Raw genomic sequence first — 22,047 nt, forward strand, 5'->3', positions numbered from 1 at the left:
CAGTTAGGATAAGTGGGGTGGGGACAAAAACGGGGTGGAGGAGACAGAGGCCTGAGGGCAGGGCGGGCCTCTGGAGCGGGCACAGGGAGCAGGGGCGTGAATGATACCAGGGAGTGCTACCGACACCAAACGTCACTAGAAAATGTTGAATGGGATGACTGTAGACATCAATAGCCGACCCCAGTCTTGCACGGAATGTGCATTCCTAATGAGATGGGTGCAGGCAGGGTGCAGCCAGGATTTAGAGGGTGCCCTCTCTGTGGGGGCTGGGGTCTCCTCTGCTTGTGATCTTTCCTTATAGCACACCTCAGAGCGACCTTGGGAGCGGGCCTGTGGGTGTCGCCTGCAGCATGGAGGACGCTCAGAGCCTCCTGCGGTGAGTGTCCCCATGACACTGGCACAGGCTGGGGCCAGGGGACTCTGAGAGAGGTGGGGCGGGGACAAGCATGGTGGCCCTGGCTGGGGTGGCGGGGTGAGGACTGGTGACCACGAGGGCGCACAGCGCAGGAGGAGCTGGGAAATGTTCCTCCTCTCCTCCAGGGAGGCAAGACCCCACCGAGGAGGAAGGACACAGGAGGCACAGAGGTGCTCTGACATGGTCAGCAGGGCTGCCCGAGGGAGAGGACAGAGTCCGGCCCCCAGCCTTCCTCATGATGGGGCTTATTCCCAGCTTCCTCCCAAGGTGACTGGAGCAGGCTTGGGTAGCTGGAAGAAGGGGTCCCAGGAGGGCACTGCCAAAAGAGAGGGCCCACTGCTGGGGCTCCTGCCTCAGGCCCCTCGCTTGTCAGGGCTCAGGGTGCAGTGACTCTGACCTCACGTTCCTCCTCACCATCTGGCCCCCCCACCCTGTCTCAAGAAAGACCAGCCCCCTCCCTCAATAACCACGGCTAATTACAGGCACCTGCAGGTTCTTCCGGCGCCGGAGCCCGCCTTTTGCAAAGCTATTCTTGTGGAGGGAGGGCTCGGGGGGATTCCCGTAAACGAACACTGAACACTGTGACATGGAAAAAGGAAGGGAAGGCATTGACCTCATGAAGTCAGCTGGGACCGCTACCTCCCCAAAGGGCCTTCCACCTGCAGTTTCTGAAACTCTGGTCTGTTTACCGAAAGCCACCAAAGCCTGAAATGTGAGGTTCAGAAGGAATCCTGAACGGCTCTTTTAAACAGCGACATCGGTCTCCATCTTAGAGAAACCAGGCCAAGTGTCTGAAAGCGGGAATGCGAGGGGAAAGCTGCATCATTCCGGAGCGCGGCTCGAAAATGCACGGCATTGCGTCAGGGTAAACACAAAACCACCTTTGCTCGAGAGAAGTCAGCGAACCAAGGCCCAAACAAGCAGCCCCCGGCTCCCTAAGGCATGTGTTTCCAGACAGACCTTTCTGACAGCCATCCCCCACCCCCGCCCCGCTGTCATTCACGGGAAGCCCCCAAAATGCTGAATCTTCATGGTGAACCCAACAAGGTAGAGCTGGATGTCCAGGTCTCCCCAGGACGGGAAGATGGAACAGTCCCCACTGGGCAGGTCTGGGAGGCAAGCACGCTCAAGCGGCAGGATGTCCCCACCCCCCGCCCCCGTCAACTTGTAGCTACCTAGGGCTGGCTTTTTTTTGTTTTTTTTTTGAGGTTTTCTGCTTTGAAAAAATATACAGAGGGTCTAATTTCAGATCAGCCAAATGCATCCCCCAATACAGTCCCCCTGTGACTTCCATTCCTGGGACGCTGGTCCCCCAGCAGCAACCCTGAAGAAGGCGGCTGCCACGGGACTCCTGGAGCTGAGGGGGCCACTCACCTGCCTTCCTGGCGTCTGCTCGTTAAAAAGGACACAGTCTAGTTTACTAGGGTTCACCAGACGCTCTACGGATCTGCCGCACCAGCTCTTTCATTAGGGAGTGTCACTGTCGGACGTCAGAAGCAATTGGTGAATGAGACGCGCCCCGTGAGGGTCGAGTTTGGAGGCAGGGAGTCCATTAGTCTATTAGGGCGTTTTCAGCTCAGTGAGAGAGGCTGAATTATTCACGAGCGTCTCTTCCCCTAAAAGCCCGGGAAATGCAGTTCTGCAGTGCAGCCTGGCAAGGCCCGATCCTGGCACGCGGGGCTGGGAGGGGGGCGCTGACTGGGGTCCGGACCTTCCTGTGGGCACACTCCCTCACCAGCCCTCCACTGCCCCCCCGAGCGCCAGAGACATGGGCCACAGGTGGGGAGGGGCAGGCCGTGCTTTGGTTATTCGAGGCCAGGACCCAGGGCTCGCAGCTCTGCCCACCATGTTCTGTGTCTGCAGTATGGGGCCGGGGGTCCGTGGAGGATGTGACCACCACCCACAGTGAGGGGGTTGGGGTCTGGCAAGACCTACCCTCAGCAATGCAGACGGACGTCCCTCCTCCCTTCTGCCGGGACGTGACCCAGATTGGTATATCCTATGCTGTCAGTACCTATAACTGGCCAGAAGGTTCTGGAAGTCTGCTATTTCAACACCACACCACCACTCCCTCCAGGCAGGGGTGCAGGGACCCTTCCTCACAGGACACATTCTGACCCGGCTTTGGAAGATGCTTTGAGGCTGAACTCAGGGCTGAAGCTATGCTGAGACCCCATTCCAGGGTCACAACCTCAGGGGCACTCCTTGTCATCCTAGGATCCCAAGGAAGTCTCAGCACGACTCTATCTTCCAGCAGGAGGGATTCCGGATGGAGGCTGAGTGGATTTTCCCATAACAAGCGTGCAAACAGTGGACGCTACCAGAGTGGGGAGTCGCTATCCAGACCCGCGGTAGAAAGCAAACAAAATGGGACGTGGGGTGCAGAGCCTAAGGAACCGGCAGCAAATCGTTACCAGGAAAGACCCCAGTGATGGAATTGGGACGGTTGCTGTCAAAGGCACAAGCCCACCGTGTCAGGTCCCTGGTCTCTATGTCACTGCTGGGTGTTGGCCTCAGCCTGACATACTCTGACACCCCGTCTCCTTTTCCTGGGCTCTGCACCCCTGTCAACCCCACATCCCGCTCAGCACCAGCCATCAGTCACCTGGAGGACGGGGCTCCTGACTTCCTGTTCTCCTGCCCTGCTCCCTTTACTCCTCGTCCTGTGGCTCCTGGGGCTCAGCCCTTCTCCATCGTTCCTGAGCTCCCTGCATCCAGCCTTTCTACCTGCCGTCTTATTACCTCCCCCAGTGGAGCTCTGATCTCTGCCCTGCTCAAACACCATGGACGGCTCCCCAGTGCCCACTGAATGTAGTCCAAGCTCCTTTGCTTGGCACTCAAGGACCTTCCCTACCTGACCTCCATCTTCCTCTACAGTCTGGCCTCCTGTCACTGTCCATCCCGCCCCCCCCACCTCTTGTTCTTGGCACCTCTCCAAACTGTGGCTCAGGCATCTACTGGAATGTTCCTCCTGGGCTCTACGCTGAAGACTGCCCAGCCTCCAAGGCCCCCTCAAAGCCCTCATGCTATCTCCTCCACGAAGCCTTGCCTGACTCACAGTGGGCGGTGCTCACTCCTTCCTCAGAATGCCAACGGCTGTCTGGATTTCTCCCACAACAAGTTCTGCCTTCCAGATATTATTAGTTATTTGGGTTCTGGGGTAGACTGCGTTATGGTTCCAGGACCTTTACCCCTCTCTGCATCACCTGACTATGGTTCTCCTAATGGGGGTGGGGCTATATTTTCCTGCCCTTCGACATCTGGTGTGGTCACAAGACTTACTTTGACCAGAAGTATGAACAGGAGGGCCAGTGGGCCGCTTCTAACTGTGGGCCTTCAGATGCACGAATGTGCACCTGTTCTTCCTCTGGTGCTTTTGCCTGGAACAGCCTCTGGTTGAAAAGGACGGGAGGGGGCGCCTGGGTGGCTCAGTCCTTAAGCGTCTGCCTTTGGCTCAGGTCATGATCCTAGGGTCCTGGGATCGAGCCCCACATTGGGCTCCCTGCTCTGCGGGGAGCCTGCTTCTCCCTCTCCCACTCCCCCTGCTTGTGTTCCCTCTCTCACTGTGTCTCTCTGTCAAATAAATAAATAAAATCTTTTAAAAAAAAAAAAAAGAAAGAAAAGGACGGGAGGATGAACACCCGGGCCCCACCTGCAGCTCAGGCCAAACCCAGCGGAGCCCAGCCTGGATGAACTGACACAGACACGGAAACAAGAAATACACGCTTCTTGTTGGAGGGCACTGAGTTGCCAGGTTGTTTGTCACATGGCATTCTCCGGAACAGCTGACAGATACAGGGTCTTGCCTCCCTTACTGGTCTGTGAGCTGCTTGAGGGCAGGACGCACACCTCGAACACCTCTGCCCCGTGAGGGGAGGGACCGCACGCCGACTGACCTAACCCTCTGAGGGCTGTGTGGGTGCCCAGATGACAAGGACGCCCCCCTGGGAGTGGCACCCAGGATATTAAACGAAGATCCCACCTCGTTAGAGGTCATCGTCGGAGACCCCACAAGAGATACCTGAGTGTCTATTACAAGAAACCACACTGGAGACGCAAAGGGCGGGACGGTCGGAGTCTGTGGGCATCGGGGACGCGGGGCTGAGAGGCCCAGACGGAGGTCTGCGCATCTGGGGTGCAGTACTCCAACAGTTTGCCTCGAGGCAGGACAGAGGGTCCCCGGGAGTGCACAACAGGTTGGATCTGTGGGGCCCCGAGGGCCAGCAAGGGGTATGGGACCCTCTTTCGCTTTAGCTCTGTGATACCCCACAATCTCCTGGGCACCTCCCTCGGCGGGGCCCTTCCGACTGGCGGTCTGGGCCGCGGTTCTGCCGCCAACCGTCTCACTCTTTTCCTCCGGGGCCTCTGAGGACTCAGTTCAGGGGCATGTTTGGTCTCACTGGTCAAATCCTCCTGGGACGAATGTCTCACCCACAGTCTTACATACGATGCCCGTCATACATGCGTGACAGCACACGCATCATCCCATAAAAGCATTTGCAAGCCCAAGTTCAGCTCTAGCTATTTCAGGCAAAATCTTATCCAGCAGACATTTCAGTCATGTCTTCAGGGCTCTCTGGAAGGAGTGAGACCCTGTGGGAGGCACTGAAGGGGTGGCGAAATTAGCCCGAGGACCCAGGCCCGCGGTCACGCTCAGAGGTGCTGGGGCTGCAGGAAGGAAAAGCCATGTGGGTTTTGCAGGGCTGCCGACCCCAGGAGCCAAGGCCCCAGACTCCCCGTGCATGGGCGATAACCAGCCCCTGGCTCTGCACTGGCAGGTGGGCATAGCCCTGGGGAGCTGGTCTAGACAGAGACCTTCCAAGGCATAAATGCCAAGGCACACGCCACACACCAGGGCCCTGCTCCCAGGAGCCACACCGAGTTCCCACAGTCCCGAGGCTGATGGGGCTGACCCATGGCTGCTTAACCCCGACACTTTCCCGACAGGAGGAAAACGTCAAAGTAAATTCCTGGAGTTATAGACTACCCGAGAAGCACACGTCTTTGTGGCGCACCTCCCCACGCCACAGGTAAGCTGCCCGAAGGAGGAAGGGACTCACCCCGGAGGACTTTGCTGGCTGACCTGCCTTGGCCTGGGCTGCAAGGCAGGGCCCGTCGATGCCATGTCCCTGTGGGGGTCCCTGCACCGAAGAACATGGTGTGCCGATTCACCAACAGGGAGATGCCCCAGAAAACACCAGCAGGTCCAGCCCTGACCCAGGTCACACTGCAGCCCCATGCCCCCGAGAACGTATTGGCCTTTGATTACCCCTTTGATTCCAATCGGTTCAAACCCAAAGAGAAGGGGAGAATGGTTGGGTTTGCCCCACCTCGTTTACTGGGATCACCCAAGAAGCACAAACCCGTGGACAACAGACCTGCGGCATCTGCAGCTGGACAAGTGTGAGATTTTAAGGTAGACCCGGTGCGAGCTAAGCAGGGATCACAAATCCGTTTGCTCCAATCGAAGCAAATTCTAGAGACAAGCACAGACAGTGCGCCCGACTTCACAGTGTTCATCAGGATGTTACATAATGCTGTGTGGGAGAGCACCGCCAGAGAAGCCCAGATTTTCACCAGCTGGGGATTTTCACTGGCACCGCTGAGCTGGATGGGCGTGGCCCTCCCGCCCGCTCCCCTGCCTTCAGCCTGTGGGGCTTGGGGGAAACGGAGGGCTCGTTACCTGTAAAACTGCAGCTGTCTTTTGGGGCTCCCATACCGAGTACTGCGGACAGCGATGGAGGACAGAGAAAAAGGAGAGAGAGACAGTCCACAATGGGCATTAGCCACGGGGAGGTGCAGGCCGGGAAACACCAGCGGCACCCCACAGCCCGGCCCCACCCCACTCTGCCCGGGGCTGCCGGGAGGATGCGCGCCCGGGTACCAAGTGCTCGGTGGCAGCGCCACCCAGTGGCGCATGGAGGCAGAAGCCCGGTCTGTCCAGCCGGACGCGGGGGCTCCTCCGGTGCCTGGCCTCATTCCCACAAGGGGCAGGGAAGCGAAGACAAGAGGTAAACCTCAGAGTGACAGTCTGTTTGGGTTTTAACGAAGTACGCTTTAGAATGACCGGACAAAACCCTCAAACCAAGAAGTGACCTGTCACCCCACATGCTGGCGAGTCTGCGTGGGACCATGGGGTCATTTTTAGGACTTCGACCAAGGAGGGACACGCCCCTTTCCCTGTGGGTTCTATGGATACTTGCTCTGGGTCAGGCCCTAACAATTACTGGGAAAGGCCCAATGAATCAAGGTCTGACGGGCCCCTGGGGCTCCCCCTGCTACCGGGTCCATCTTTTGTGACAGCCACGGCCATCTGGGTCCTGGGCTCCATGGATGGGGCAGCAACTGTCAGCTGACCGACGCCTTTGCGGGCTCTCCCCATGGTTCAGCCTGGGCTGCTTTCCACAAGGAAAGACCCAGAGCTGGCTTTGGAACTGGTCTCCAGAGAAGGAAGGCGAGGGTGCCTGGTGAGCCACTAGCCGCCCCACCCCCACCCACTCCTCCCGGTGCAAGGCTCTGAGCCTTCCTCAAAGGGGGTATGCGAGCTGGGGTGTATAAGAAAGACGCAGAAGCTGGGAAGGGTCCCCCCCTCACTTCCAGGCCTGCTACCTCCAGCAGAATCCTTCAGAAGAGTCAGGGATGAGTCTAATCCTGGCTCTACTCCACTGGGAAAATCTTGGGTTTTAAAAGCTTCCATTCCTTCCCTTGGAGAAAGCGCTAGCCTACATGAACCTCAGAGCCCTGTGGGCTTCCCTTGGTCCTTCCCTCTGGATCCAGGGCTGGTGACTGGCCTCGGGGACCCCTTCTCAGAGGCAGGACTGAGCCTGGGAGTGGCCTGGCTGGGTTGGGGGCAGGGGATCACCTGTAGATCATGCCGGGGGAGCCCGTCTGTCGCAGAGAGAGTCGAGCTGGGGAGCCTGTTGTCGATTCCGGATACATGGAGCCGGCCTCACTGGTCCTGACTTGCTCTCTTCTTCACGGAGGGAAGATTCTGGAGGAGAAGCAGAATAGAGGGGCGGTGGTTGAAAAGACCAGTTGGGTTTGCCCAGGAGGCTCTGTGACGGTGAAGGCCCAGTTTGTTGGGTATCTGTACATCCCTCATCAGACAGACAGACCAACCCATGAGGGTTCAGACAAAGCTGATGGTTGGGGTCAGTGGCTCTGTAACAGATTTCTAGTCTCCCACCCCCATGCTTCACAAGGTCATTCTGCCTCCCCAGCTGCTTTCCTAAGGTTCTGGGAGCCCTCTTCTGGTGGTCCCAGGGGGCAACTGTGGACTTAGAATTTTGGACTGTCTCCACTGTCCCAGGAAGTGGCACCACCATCCTCCAGGCTCATCCTTGATGCTTCAGCTTCCCACCCTCTCCCAGCCCAGTGCTGGCTGGTGTCACTGTTCAGCTTTCAGGAAGGCAGCTGGTCATATAACCCTGGCTCCTGGGACTCACGTCCTCCCCGTGGGTGTGACTTGCTCCCGCCCCACAGGTCATGGCACAGGTGACAAGATATCACCTCCGTGATCAGGTGATGCAGACCGTGCCTTCTGTCTTGCTAGCAGACTCTCTCCCTTGCTGGCTCTGAGAAGCAAGCTGCCATTGCTGGAGAGGGCCGTGTGGCCGGGAACGGAGGCCCTCAGTCTAACTGCCCACAGAGAAGTGAATCCTTCAAGCTGTGTGAACTTGGAATTCCGAGCGTCCTTCCCCATTTGAGCCTTCAAATGAGACCACAGCTCTGGCCAAACATCTTGGCTGCAGGCTTGTGAGGCCCTGAAGCAGCAGACATAGCAGACCCACAGAAACTGTGTTTTAAGTCCCTAAGTTTGCAGTCATATTTTATGCAGCAACAGAGAATGAATATGACAGACACATCCGTCCATTCACTTTTCCCCATTACCCTCAAGCCGAGCTACCACCATCTGTCACCTGAACCACCAGGTCAGCCTCCTGACTGTGCCCCCTGCTTCCACCCGGCAGCCAGGGGCATTTGCTTCTATAGGAGATTAGGTCACGCACCCCTTTCTTCTCTTCTCCGACAAGCCAAGTGCACACCTTCTGCAGGGCCTTTGCACTTACAGCTCCTTTTGCCTGGAATGCCCTTCCGACAGACCTTCTCGTTGTTGGGCCTCCTTGGGGAGCCTGCCCCTGACTGTCACACTCTGGGATTCTCTCCCGGCACCCTGCCTATCCCATGCAGTCAGCACCAGCGACCTTCTTGCTGTCTGTCCCTGAGTTGTGAGGTCTTGACTCTCTCCAGAGGGCAAGCTCCACCAGGACAGAAATTTTGCTGGTTTTGCCACTATGCCTAGAACAGGGCTTGGAACTCAGCCAGGATTTAATACCTGGCTCCCAAAAGAGTGACGGTCCCTGATCCAAAATTACCTTGCTCTGTGCCGATGGGCAAAGGGGTGGTCTGGGCTCAAAATATAGCCCTGCTTGCCCCCACTGGGGCTTCTCCGCTGAATGCCCATCTGGAGGGCTTGTTCACCTCACTCTTCCTCCCTCCAGGATGAGGACCTCCCGTTGGCAGGAAGCGGGCTTCCTCTGGATGCCCTCCACCCCCTGGCACGGGGCTTAGGTTACGTCTCGCTCGTAACTGAGCTCCCCTCTGAGTGAGGGGTGTGCGCATGTGTGTGAACATGCTGGGAAAATGGAGAGGAAATGTAAGCCAGAGTCACTACAGTGACAGCCTCATGGAAATGACAGAAATGATGGGGTCAGTGAAGGTCCCCAAAGTTTTATTCTTTAAAAAACCTCATTCAGAAAGAAATGACAAAATGAAATAAAAGTGCACTTAAATCCTGAAAGAAAGCAGTGGATCCTCGGCTGATGTTGAATCCAATCTTCGGGCTCATCAGGTGATTCCTCATGAGCTGCAATGCCGTAACCCAGGCTGACCTCTCCCGGGGCCCCTTGTCCGCATGGCCCTGTCCATTTGCACCTGGTAGAATGGCTCCAGGCAGACCCTGAGGCCTCTTGGTCACCTTTTCTTTCAAACTCTGGGGTTCCATCAGGGTCACAGTCCCCAGATGGACCAGCCTGACTCCGCCCTCCCCGCCCAGATCTATGCAAGAAAGAGGCACAGCGCCTTTCCTGCGGAAAGAGTTTGGTTACACGGCTCTGGGGCATTGAGTCCCTGAAGCTTTGGGGTGGGGGGGGCCTCTCCTCTGTGCCCATTAGGTGCTCCTAGAGTGTGCTCTGCCAGGTCACACAGGGCATGAAACCCAACCATCTCACGAAAGTCATTAACCTTAAGTCAGAGGGTGGGAGGTTCACGGGTGCCCAGTGTCAGCTGAGGCCCTCCTGTGCACAGGTGCTGGTAGCTGTTTGTGCAACACAGAGCCCTGCCCACGGGCAGGAAGGCACAGCCGAGGGCGCGCAGAGCACCAGGCACCGTGTCCAAACACAGTGGTCCCGAGGTCATCGGGGAGGAAGGGTGGCCGGGGGGGCAGGATGTCCTCACAGGGTCTTGTGGAAGGAGATGGGGGCCAGGCAGCCCAGAGCAGGCCAGGACGCCTGTGCCCGTAATCGGTGGATGTGGACTCCCCCCGGCCCCCCACCCTCTCCTCTCTGGCTTTCCCTGGGTCCAGCTACTGAGTGGTGGTGTCTCAACCCCCAGCTCGGGCACTCAGGGCTGTTTAACTTCCAGAATTCAAGAATCACAAACTCAGTCTGAATTTGAGACGGTGTAGGGACGTAGAGTCTCTGACTCCACAGATGTGGGGTGCGCCCAGGAATCTGCATTTCTAACTAGTCCCCCAGGGGATGCTCGTGTTCCTGGTCCGGAGACCACGCTTTGAGGACTGCTGGTCCTGGAGCAGGAATGGGCAGACTACGAACGACGGACCCGATCCAGCCTGCTGCCTGTTTCCGTAAATGAGGTGTTGCTGGAATAGCTGCGTGCCCACTCGGGCATGAACCGTGCCCATGTCTGTGCCACGCTGTGGCGTTGAACACACGGTCTGGCTTGCTCCACCACCTGTCCCTTTATAGCCAAAGGTGGCTGAGCCCAGCTGAAGGCCGCTCTCCCCCACTCTCCAAGATGGTGCCTCTCAGCTCTTGGCTTTGCTGCTTCCACTTCACTGATGGAACAGAAGCAACCAGAGACCAGCTTCCCCCCACCCACCAACATCAGCTCTCCGAACATCCTGCTTCCCCTGTTACTGCCACCTGGACGACCCGGCCACGGCCACGGCCACGGCCACGGCGCTCCGCTGAGCACACACCCCACTCCGGCCCCACTCAAGAGCACCCCAACTCTTGCGCTGGCTCTTCCTTCTTTATGAGGCACTGCCCTCTGCAGACAGCCACTTACTATTTCTCTCGTCTGAGAAAACAGAAAGCACAGTCTCTGGATCCACTTCCTCCTCCACCAACTGCCCCATTTCTCTCCTTCCATTCATAGGAAAATTCCTCAAAAGAGTTGTCCTTTCTTGCCTGCAATGCTCCCTTCTGCCTTCCCCGCTCGGAGGAAGCTGCTCTTGCCAAGGTCACTGTTGCTAAGTCCGGTAGTGCCCACAGTTTGGGGGTGACGGCGGGGCTGCTGGGACCCATGCTGTCTGGCTTGTCTTCCTGCCTTCCCGCTGCTTCTTCTCAGTCTCCTTGGCTGCCCCTGCTCACCTGACTTTGAACCTTTTTTCTTTTCTTTTTTTAAAGATTTTCATTTATTTTTTGACAGAGAGAGAGAGAGACAGCGAGAGAGGGAACACAAGCAGGGGGAGCGGGAGAGGGAGAAGCAGGCTCCCCACTGAGCAAGGAGCCCGATGCGGGACTCGATCCCAGGACCCTGGGATCATGACCTGAGCCGAAGGCAGACGCTAAATGGCTGAGCCACCCAGGCGCCCCTAACCTTTTTTCTTTTCCATTACATGAGGTTCCTCAGATTTCCACCTGTCTTCTGGCTCTGAACTGCGCTGGTATGCCAGAAGGCCTGTGGTCGTACCTCCAGGCCCTGTCGTTCCCCTGGGCCCCAGACTCATTTGTTCAACTGCCCTATGGGCATCTCTCCCAGTCTTCTCTGGAGGATGCAATGCTCTGTCCCACGCGTGGTGCTCAGGGCAGCCACAGGGACGGGGACAACTGGAGCTATGAGCTGCCAGTAGGGACACTAGGGAGGTGTCCCGGAGGAAGCCATCTGTCCCACTCCTCGCCTCTGCCCTCCTGGACTCCTGAAGGTCAGGCTCCCTCTGACCCAGCAGCCAGCTCCCCAGCTCAGGCACTGGCCACGTTCTGGTGCCCATTTCACGAGGGACTTCTCTTGGCTGCAAAGGCCAATCCTAATAAGGGGGTGGGCGTGAGCACCGGGAGGTACGGCGCTGGTCACTATTGAGACACCAGCAATGCACTCACCACGTTTCCTCCTTCCTGGTCTCCTCTGAGACCCCGGGGATGTCTGCTCCACCGGGCAGGGAGCTTTGTCTCTTTCATTCCCCAGTTGTGTCCCAGTGCCCAGAGCAGCGGGCACACGGCGGGTACTCAGTGCACGCTGCCCGAGGGGACAAAGACAGGAGAGGCTCGCCCTGCCAGGCGTGGGGGACAGCAGGTGGTCTCCCCGGAAGCCACCTGCCAGGGGAGGGAGGGGGACTGGGGAGGCTCCCCATGCCCCCTGCCTTGCATTCTGCTGACCTGCCCAGAGCCCCGACCTCTGCAGCTGCCACAGTTCAACCAGGAGAGACTGCATGTGCCCAGCGGCCGATCCCAGAGAAGCTGACGTCCTAGCAGGATGCTACCAATCCCAGGCACCACGGAGGGAGAGAGGCGGGCAGGCAGGGCTGCCCCTGTGCTCAAAAGGGACGGCTCTGGACAAAGGCTTCAGAAACCACTTGAGAACCGGCCGGGCCCAGGAGGGACAGCTGGCTCAGGGTGCAGCCTGGGAGTCCACAGTCTAGGTCCCCCGTCCCCAGCACTTCCACTTGGTTCCTGAGCAAGCCACCTGAGTCATCCTCGGAGAAACTGAGGCATGGAGTGCTCACAAACGCCCGCCCATACTTTCTCGTGGGAACAGAGAGAAGGAAGACACGAAAATGCTTTGAGCTCAGGAGGGAAGATGTTGGGTAAATCCTAGCTCTCCATCATCATGGGAAAGGCGGCTGGCAATGACGGCAGGCCCCTCAGAGGCGGGGGCTCCATCTGTGGGCACAGCCTTTCTCCTCAGCTTACTATTCTGAAAACTTCCAAATATCATTAAAGTTGTGAAGAATCAGCACAGCAATGAACACCCGTGTGCTCTCATCCCATTCTCCCGTTGTCTGTATTTTGTCTTGTTTGCACGCCTTCCCTCTGCCCTCTCCCTGATTTCTCCACTCACACTCACACGCTCACACCCACTCGCTCACACACATGCCCTCCTCCACACATGCCTCTCTCCCTGATTTCTCCACTCACACTCACACGCTCACAGCCACTCGCTCACACACATGCCCTCCTCCACACACTCGCTCACACATACTCATGCTGTCACACGCTCACATGCACACACATGCTCACACTCACGCCCTTGCTCACACGCACACACACGCACGCACACTCACACAGTCACACGCGCTTTGGCCAGATGAGCAATGACAATGTGTCAGCTCCAGCCTCAGCTACAGGAGACTTGCTCCACCACGGCCACGGACGAACGCGCCCCAGACCACCCTGCTGGTCCAAAGGGGACAGCTGCACGCGCAAGAGCCACCCGGCCTAGGCTGGGCACCGCCAGCCACCTTGGGACGTGGGGCCAGCCACCAGGACTGTTACGTGGAAGGTGACTTTTGCCCTCCTGGGAGCACGCTCTGCTGGCTTTAACCTGCGGGTCATCCTTATCTCATGAAGATATGACTCTGGTGAGTCGTGAGAAGGACTTCCGGTTACTGGAAGAGGCCTCTCGTCTCCCCACTGTTCCTTCCAGAGCACGAGAACACTTGGGTGGCAGGAACCTTTATTTAGCCAAAACTCCCGATGCGAAGTTAGCACTTCAAGCTCTGGGTGACTTTCTGACCCGAAACCTCGCCAGAGCCACCATGTACGTGTCTGTCCTCCTCCAGGGCCAGTCTAATGACACAATCCCACCTTGTTGCGTGACCCGAGGAGACCATTCCAAGTGTCAGGGAGGGAGTTGAGGCCCCATTCTGTTCGGATCTGGTGTATGACCTGGGGCAAACTTTTCCACCTTCCTAAGTGTCAGTTTCTCTATCTGTGAAACAGGATGACGGGAGTCGGGGAAGATCCGACGTGCCCACAGGTTGGGGTGCACCGTGAGAGCCACGGGCTGGGATCTACCTGTGCCTGGCCCTGGCAGAGGGCAGGTGCTGGCCCAGGGCCCGGGAGTCCCTGATCATACCTCCTTCCTCAGCATCTGCACCATGTGCACAAGGCAAGTGAAGTTGTCCCTGTGCCGACGTGCCCCAGCCTGCTCCCAGCTGTGGTCTTACCTTCCAGAAAAGCACTTTTTAGGGTCCTCAGACTCGCTGCCACATCGCTTTTCCCTTGCTGCCTCTCTGCTTTGTTCTCAGGGGCTGCTCATCTTTTCCACGTCCCCAGAAAAAGGCTAATCTCTTGTGGATGCGACCAGCCACACACAGGTACGACTCAGTGTCATGACAGAACTGTGTTTCCTGAGCCCTCTGTGGCTGCATCCCAATTCCTGATCAGCCTGGAAGCTCGAAGTTTCTAGAAGGCTTGTCCCCACATAGCTGAGGTCTTAAGAATTACAACACTGTGTGAGTTATCTATTCCTACGTGACATGGGTTACATGGGAGACAACAAGGATTTCTCACACGGTTTTGCAAAGTCAGGAATCGGGGGTTGCCCTGGCTGGGCAGGTCTGGCCGGTGGGCTCTCCTGAGGTTGCAGCCAGGGTGTTGGCTGGGCTGAGGTGTTAGAGGTTTCCTAACCTCTAGGGGCCCCCTCCTCACCACCTAGTTCTCTCATGCCAAGGCAGCCAAGGGAGGGGTTGAGAGAGAGAAGTTGTGATGCCCTTTAGGCCCGAGGCTCAGAAATGTTGTTCTCTTGGCTGCAAAGGCCAATCCTAATAAGGGGGTGGGCGTGAGCACGGGAGGTACGGCGCTGGTCACTATTGAGACACCAGCAATGCACTCACCACGTTTCCTCCTTCCTGGTCTCCTCTGAGACCCCGGGGATGTCTGCTCCACCGGGCAGGGAGCTTTGTCTCTTTCATTCCCCAGTTGTGTCCCAGTGCCCAGAGCAGCGGGCACACGGCGGGTACTCAGTGCACGCTGCCCGAGGGGACAAAGACAGGAGAGGCTCGCCCTGCCAGGCGTGGGGGACAGCAGGTGGTCTCCCCGGAAGCCTCGGGGCTCAGGGCTCGGATGCGAGCTCCTGCCTCTTGAACTCATGTCATTTCGCACGTTGCTTCTCGAACGCTGGAACTCCTTCTTGCCAAAGCCCTGAAGTACCACTATGACTATTACAGGGCACGAAACTGCCACCTTTTATGGGGCTGAAGCTGCAGGAGCCACGGCAGCCAGCACTCGCCAAGAGACAGGAAGAGGTGTAACCGCTCAAAACCACTCAGATCCGGAAGGGTGCTTGCGTAACACACCCTTCCTCTCTGTCCCACAAGCAGGGTGCCGCCAGACGAAACCCCACTCCTCCCCTGTGAGCAAGAGTATGTGCCACCGCCGAAGGCCTGTGAGTCTGAGTACGCTCGGGGTATTGGCTCTGCCTGTGGGGTCACCCTGGGGAGTAAAGCAGAGAGGCCCAGTCACTGCAGGGGCGGCCCGGGGCCCTGGGGGGCAGTCTGGAGATCCAAAACCCAGTTCCCAAGGAGCATCATCAGATCTTGCTCCGAATTCAGCTGGGTGGCGGGGAGAACAGTGAAAAATTCCTATGGGCTGGATGCCGTGGCCAGGACCCCCTGCTCTCTGCTGCAGAGAAACTGCCATCTGCCCTCCAAGCTCCTGAGCCAGGGGGACCGAGCGGCACGGTGACCTGCCAACCTGACGTGAAACAGCGTGCACATCAGGTGGTCAGACAGCAGCAGAGGCATTGGGACCAAGCCACGGAGTCCCCATAAGAATTTCTTGAAAAGATGGCAGACTAGAAATTTTCAGTCTTTCCAAAGCAACATTCTAATGCCTGTCCCCTAAGTACAAACAGGTCAACCCAGCATGGGGCTCGGCTTAGGCCTATACTCTTGCAGGCAGAGGCCCCATTCCTATCTAATTAGTGCCACAATTAAAAAAAAAACACAAACCATCATGGGCCCCAAATTCCAACTTTCCTAAAGCAACACTGAAATGCCTCTCCCCGCATGCAGCCCACCCAGATCCACACCCACTTCTCATGCACCTGCAGGCTGAGGGGCTCCCCACTGAAGCAGAAGCCTTGCTGTGGCTCCCAGCTATGTCCAGGGTGTGCAAAGTGCTGGATGGGAGTCTGCCAGGCTCTGTGGCCAAAGGCCCCCAGTCTTGGGAACAGCCATCCTCCCTCCCTGAGAGGAAACGGAAGCTGGGACCACCGGCTCGGTGGCTTCCTGGCTCTATCCTGATCCTGTCAACCACAAGTCATACAGGGCCCTCACCTGGCGTCTGGGCGGAGGGGACCTCAGACTGCAGCTAGTCAGGGCAAGAAGCAGGAAACAAGCCCCCGGGTGCTCTGTGCTCCGGAATCTTTATAACCATAGGCCTCCCCTCGGTCATTCATTCAGCAAAGCTCTCTAGCCCTCCAGTCCCGCCTGCCACCTGCCTCTGGCCACCCTGAGCTCCCACCCTGACCACCCCTGCCCTCCTCCCCCCAGTGGTGACTGCAGACTGTCCCTCCAAGACAGAGCTCCACAGGGTCCTCCAGCTGCCCTCCCCTTCGCCCTGCACTCAGCTCTGCAGGAGAGAGGGGTGGGGACCCATTCACTTATTTTTAAGGCAGGGACCCTCACTTCTGCCTGCGAAACTACTTTCCACTCCGAGGCGGGAAGTCCCTGGCCAGGGGTTCAGGGGACAGCAGATGGGCAGGGATCCCTCCAGGAGCCTGCAGGGGTTGTTCGACAGCTGGTGCTCCCCCCTGCCCCCCCACGGCGGGACAGAGGTGGCCCCATGGTGCTTCCGATCTCCAGGCAGCTCCTGTCTTGTTGCCCCAGGGATGAAAGCAGACACCGGCAGCCCCCGGCGGAACTGTGCCACGGTCAGATACCTCCACTGGGTGTCAGCCCGGGACCCCCCACCCCCGCCACCTGCCCAGCAGCCGCGTCCCCGTGCGGGGCGGACGCCTGTAGCGGCTCGGCTGAGCTGCTGCGACAGATGGCCACGTGGGCCCTGCCTGGGTCCAGCCGGGGGGCTCCCCTCCCAGCGGCAGCCAGTCTTGTGCGGGCGTGGGGCCCAGGGGACGGGGCTGGCCTGATGAACCCTGGCTATCAGGGGAGCTCTAAGCCCTGCTCGGGGAGCTGGGGTACCCACCCCCTCGAGCACAAAACCCACTCAGGGAACGGGATCCCTGAAACACCCCGGTACCTGTTCCCGAGACAAGGCCATTTTGGTGTGCGAAGCGCGGGACTGCAGGGCCGGCCAGGAAGTCGGCGCAGCGCGTGTGGGAGGATGCCTGGCAAGCCCGGGGGGGCCCCCCAGAGGCACTGGGGTGTGGCCTCCATTCCCGGGCGTGCCGGAGGGAGGTCCCCGACACCCCAACCTTCTTGGTGGTACAGCTACCTCTCGGGGGAGGGGACAGGGGATGTGAGAAGGGGAAGCACGTGGGACGTGCCCCCTCCCTCCAGAACGGGCAAGCAGTGGGCCCCTTTCTCAGGGAGGGAGAGAGACAGATACGCAGCTAGTCCTGGTGGTGTCACAGAGGTCCTGCTTCTTGGCCCCAGCTTTCTACCAGCACTGGGCTGCAGGCCTTTCACCTGTGTCCCCTTATCTGGTCATCCCCAAGCCCTCAGAGGGGTCCTGCTGCTCTCCTCACTGGACAGATGATGACACGGAGGGTCAACGGTCAGGCCCATGGCTAGGATTCGAACTCAGGGCTGGCAGACCCCAAAGCTGTGCGCTGAGCTCTGCAGGGCTCTGCCTCACCCGTCTCCTATCCCGGGTGCCAAATATTGGGTGGGGGGCAGCACTTCAACACATGAATTCAACACCGCGCCTTTGTCCACGACAGCTTTCATGCTACGTGGCAGAAAGGGGGAGTTTCGACAGATGCCGGTGCATGAGGTGTGGGTGGGGCAGCCCGGGAGGTCAAGTGGGAGGGGGCCATCTCCCTATTGCTTCTCCCTGCTCTGCCCTTCCTTCCCGGGGAGGCCCCTCACCTGGGGGAGAGCGAGGCCAACGACGGACCTGGACGGGGCACTCTACCTCCCCTGTGCCGGCCACCTGCGCTGTGCTGAGCTGCAGCCCCAGCCACCCCCTTACCCACGGTTCTGGGGAGTGGAGCGGGCTCCCTCTTCCCCAGGGGTGGGCACAGGGCTTGGGAGTCAGCCAGCTTGGCCCACGTGCATCAGATCGGGGGCGCCGCCATGGGTCCCCAGCAGGTTTAAGACAGACGGGGTGATGGGGCAAAGAGGAGAGAGAAGGGAGAAGTAAACAGTTTGGGGCGCTCAGTATCTCCTAAGTGACGAGAGGTGAACAGGAGAGAGAAGGGGACGATGGAAAAGAGAGACCACGAGGGGGTGGGGGAAGGGAGCCCCTCTGGGCCGCACCCCAGCCTTTCCCCCGTCACCCCCACAGGCAAAAGCACTTCTACAGATGAGAACATGGCATCTTGCCCCAGCGCACTGGGCTGTCGGTGGCCGAGCTGGGACGGGAACCAGGCATGTCTGACTCTAGACCGGGGCTCTTTCCTCCCGCTGCCCTGGAGCCCCCTCCAGCCCCCACGGGCCTGACTCTCGCGGGCCTTCACCGTGACCCTGTGGGTCTGAGAAGGCTGGCTTAATTCTTAAATCACAGATCTCCCGTCAGCAGGCAAATGTGGAACATTTCAAATGACGGGCACGTCTGTAGCTTGCCGGCTTCCAGATGCAGGGTCACTGCCCTCCCGCCTCAGCTTCATCCCCAGCCCCAAGTGTCTGTCCTACCTGTACCTCAGACGGGGAGGGCAGGTGACTATGAAATATGGGGTGGCCTTAGACATGCCCACTGAGTCCAGGAGCGGCTCCTCTCCGGCCCCGAGGAGTCTGAGCTCCACATTCAAGCTGGATCAGTAAACATGGCGATGGGGCTGCTGACTGTCCCAACTGCCACTCATGAGCCCCATTTCCTGAATCACCTCCCAGCGAGCGTGGGCTGGGACTCAAGCTTTTATCATCGGCAGAGCCCTGGGGGGTGGGGCCTCCAGGAAAGGTTTGCTCTCTTCATGGAAAGGAATAGAGTCTTCTGCTACGTTCTTCCCCACGGCGGAGGCTGCCAACCAAGTTCTGCCTCCATTTCCAGCAGAAGGAGTAATGCTGGGGGCTCAGGGGGAGTCTCAGGCGGGATCGGGGAGGGGGTAAGAGGTGGCATTGCAAAGGCCCTAATGGGGTGACCTGCAGCAGGTCCTGTCCCCCATGACTCAATCAGAGAACAAGATCGTGAACCAGACCGGTCATGGAACCATCAAAGATATTCTCCCGTTAAGTGGGAGCCTCACAGTGGTTCTGGATATTTCCACAATTTAAGGAGCAAGTACTGCTTTGATATAACTCACGTTCCTTTGGGCCAGGACCCTGGGGGGTGGGGGTCGAGTTCCCCAGGTGTAGCAGGAGTACTGATCTCACTCGTCCTAGACTCTCCCAGTGTCGGGGGCAGAGAGCCCAGGTCCAGGGTGATGGAGACACCAGTTCCCTCTGTGAGATCCCCATGTTGGTGTTCTCGAAAATCTCCACCCATGGGGAACTCTGAGCAGATGAGTCCCCCGGGGATAACTCAAAGGATGGAAAAGATCCTTTTTATGTTGATTTGAAGTCAGTGTCCTTGTAACTCTCCCCACTGGGCCCACTTCTCCCTGGAGACGAAGAAAGGCAGTCTCTCTGTCTCATGGCACATAGAGACCTCTGGCTTCGCTCACCTGCCACGTCTTTGATGTTTTCCCACGAGGCTTCTGACTTCATAAATACAATCTGGGCCAATGTCACACCACATGCTTCACTTGGCCATCACACGGAACCCTGACAGAACCTTAAAGGTGGCTGGGTGACTCCATCATGCTGCCGAGGACACTGGGCCCGAGTCAGCTGGCGGGTAAGTGGAGGGGCAGAGATCTGATGCCTGAGGATCTGACTTCAGAGCCTGGGCGCTTAATTAGCCACCCTGGGTGTGGCCTCCTTCTGGAACATCAACTCCGAGGTCACATCCTTCAGTTTGCTGTTTGCTGAGATCCTTCGGGAAACGACAAGGCACACAGAACTGACAGTCAGCTGCGAGGGATGGGGGGAGGCTCCCTCCTTGTTCTGGGATGGGGTTTGGCAAGGGTCTGTGGGCCCAAACCAGCCCATCTCCTGAGTTTGCATGGCCTGTGAGCTAAGAGTGGTTTTCATGTTTTTAAGTGGGTGGAAGAAAAACAAAAGAATATTTCATGGGAACAGAAATTATATGAAATTCAAATTTCAGTGTCCATTAATAAGGTTTTATTGGCAAGGAGCTATGGTCATTTGTTGTCTTGATCTGCTCTGGGTGCCATAGACGGGAGGCAACAGACATCTATTTCTCACTGTTCTGGAAGCTGGAAGTCCAAGATCAAGGCGTGGGAGATCCAGTTTCAGGTGAGGGCCTGAGTCCTGGTTCCCAGCCAGCGAACTTGCTGGGGTCTCATCATCATCTTATATAAGGGCACCAGTCCCATCAGGGGGCCCCACCCTCACCGTCTCATCGAATCCTAATCACCTCCCAAAGGCCCCGCCTCCAAATATTGGGTAGGGGGCAGCACTTCAACACATGAATTCAACACAGCGCCTTCGTCCACGACTGCTTTCACGCTACGTGGCAGAGTGGGGGAGTTTCGACAGAGACCACATTACCTGAAAGCCCGAAACATTGGCTCTCCAGACCTTTGTAGAGAAGGTGTGCAGAGCCCTGACCCTGACAACATCCCAGGGAAAGGGATCCCCCCAAGGGCACGGTCCCTCCTGGCCCTGCATGTTTTCTCTTCACGGTGGGGTCTGAGTCTAGTTGTGTGGTGCAAATATCCCTGCCCAAATGATGTTCCTCACCTAAGAGAACCTAACCTAATTATTGCAGAATCTTTTTTTTTCCTTTCCAAACAACACCTCTAAAGCCCTAAATCGACAGCACAGACACACCACCAAACAAAACCCTATCACCGATGTTGTCTTCAGGTGGACAGGATACTTCCCTAGGGTGCTTGAGCACGTGATGAAAAGCACCCAGGGCAGGAGCCCACAAGTGTGGGCAGGTCAGGGCCAGAGAGTCAATATTTTAGGCTTTGTGGGCCAGAAGGTCTCTGTCGCAAAGCTGTGCGAAGGCAACTAGAGATGGTATGTGAATGAATGCGGGCGGCTGTGTTCCAATAAAACTTTGTTTACAAAAACAGGGGGTGGGCTGGAGTGGTTTGCCAAACTCTAATCTGTGACATTAAAAAAAAAAAAAAGGTGACATCCACCGTAATGAAATCAAGACAAAAGTACGGATCCTCATGAGGTCTACAGCATTTGCAGCTCAGCTTTGCAGGGAGCCGGAGCCTGTCCTTCTGGGGGCACATTCTGTGTCAGGAAGGTCAGAGATGACCTCACGCCACCTGCAGGCTGAGCCCTGGCCCACTGCTCAGAGGGGGTGCCAGGGGCGGAGGGGAGAATGCACAGAGGCCCTGCGTGCCCGGAGTCATTGTCTTGCTTTTACTTTGCCAGTAATTCTGATCTATCATCGGATCGTAGGCCTGATTACTCTGTTCCGGAATAAACATGTAGAGCTGTGCTCCTGGCCGCTCTCTGCGATGCCGCTTGCTGGGGACAGCTGGGCCGACGGACGCAGGCTACTGCCTCCGATGCTGTACTATTTCTGGTTACTCTTTGTGCCTCATTTATTTTTGATTCGAGTTGCTCATACAGGCTGTACGTTCTCTTTCTCGCTCCTGCACTGAAATGAAACAAGCATAGTATTTTTAAACCCTGCTTGTGTTGCCTCTTAAGTGCAGATGAGCCGACGCACCTGGAGAGCGGCTCCGCAGGAAGGCCGCCTGCCCTCTCGCTCCGGCCCTCAGCCTCCGTCTTATGACAATGGCAGGACAGAGACGCCACTCCTCACTCTCCTGGACACGGTGACCCGTCCAGTCCTGGGGAGAAGGCTGCGCCTTCAGGGTCCGGCCCCGAAGCTGGGCTTTGAATGGACGGGGTCCGGGGACATCCATGTGTCCTCTTGGTGGCGTGGGTGGAAGAAGCCACCTGAGTAGCAGCCCCGGGCTGCATCGCTTCGCGGTGACCCGTGAGAGCTGTGGGTGATTGAGGGGTGAGATAGGGCTTCACGCATCCATTCACTCAGTGCCAGCCCCCAGCCCTGTGAGGGTGGTACTGTTTATGACTATACCAGCTGAGGAAACTGAGGCTGGGCGTCTGAGCTGGCCTGCCCACAGTCACCCGGGAAGCAGCAGTACTGGGAGTCCCTCCTCTGAACCATGGCCCGTGCTGCCACCAGCAGGGACGGGCAACCAAAGGCCTTCTCCTGAGAGGCGAGCTCATCTATGCTTTCCAACGTCTCTGGGCCGCGGGCTGAGGAGGACTG

General features: G+C 57.9%; 1 protein-coding gene across 6 annotated transcripts in view; it reads right to left on the bottom strand.

Moving 5' to 3' along the window:
• Positions 1-22,047, bottom strand: part of KCNAB2 (potassium voltage-gated channel subfamily A regulatory beta subunit 2) — an 81,913-nt gene that overhangs the window by 43,674 nt on the left and 16,192 nt on the right. The window contains exons 1-3 of one of the 6 annotated variants that reach the window (XM_035019931.1): positions 16,858-16,925; positions 7,278-7,406; positions 6,099-6,140 (exon numbers count right to left, since the gene is read on the bottom strand). The exons of 1 other annotated variant lie outside the window; for it this stretch is intronic. In XM_035019931.1, the coding sequence (XP_034875822.1) occupies positions 6,099-6,140; positions 7,278-7,354 (119 nt within the window). In that variant the 5' untranslated portion in view covers positions 7,355-7,406; positions 16,858-16,925. Of the gene's footprint in view, positions 1-6,098; positions 6,141-7,277; positions 7,407-7,924; positions 8,190-16,857; positions 16,926-22,047 lie in introns of those variants that run through there. 4 more of the 6 variants (XM_035019930.1, XM_035019933.1, XM_035019934.1 and 1 more) reach the window with 4 other exon arrangements.

The sequence above is a fragment of the Mirounga leonina genome, unplaced genomic scaffold (assembly GCF_011800145.1).
Source record: "Mirounga leonina isolate KUSES-001 unplaced genomic scaffold, KU_Mleo_1.0 Mir_173, whole genome shotgun sequence".
NCBI classification, from domain to species: Eukaryota; Metazoa; Chordata; class Mammalia; order Carnivora; family Phocidae; genus Mirounga; species Mirounga leonina.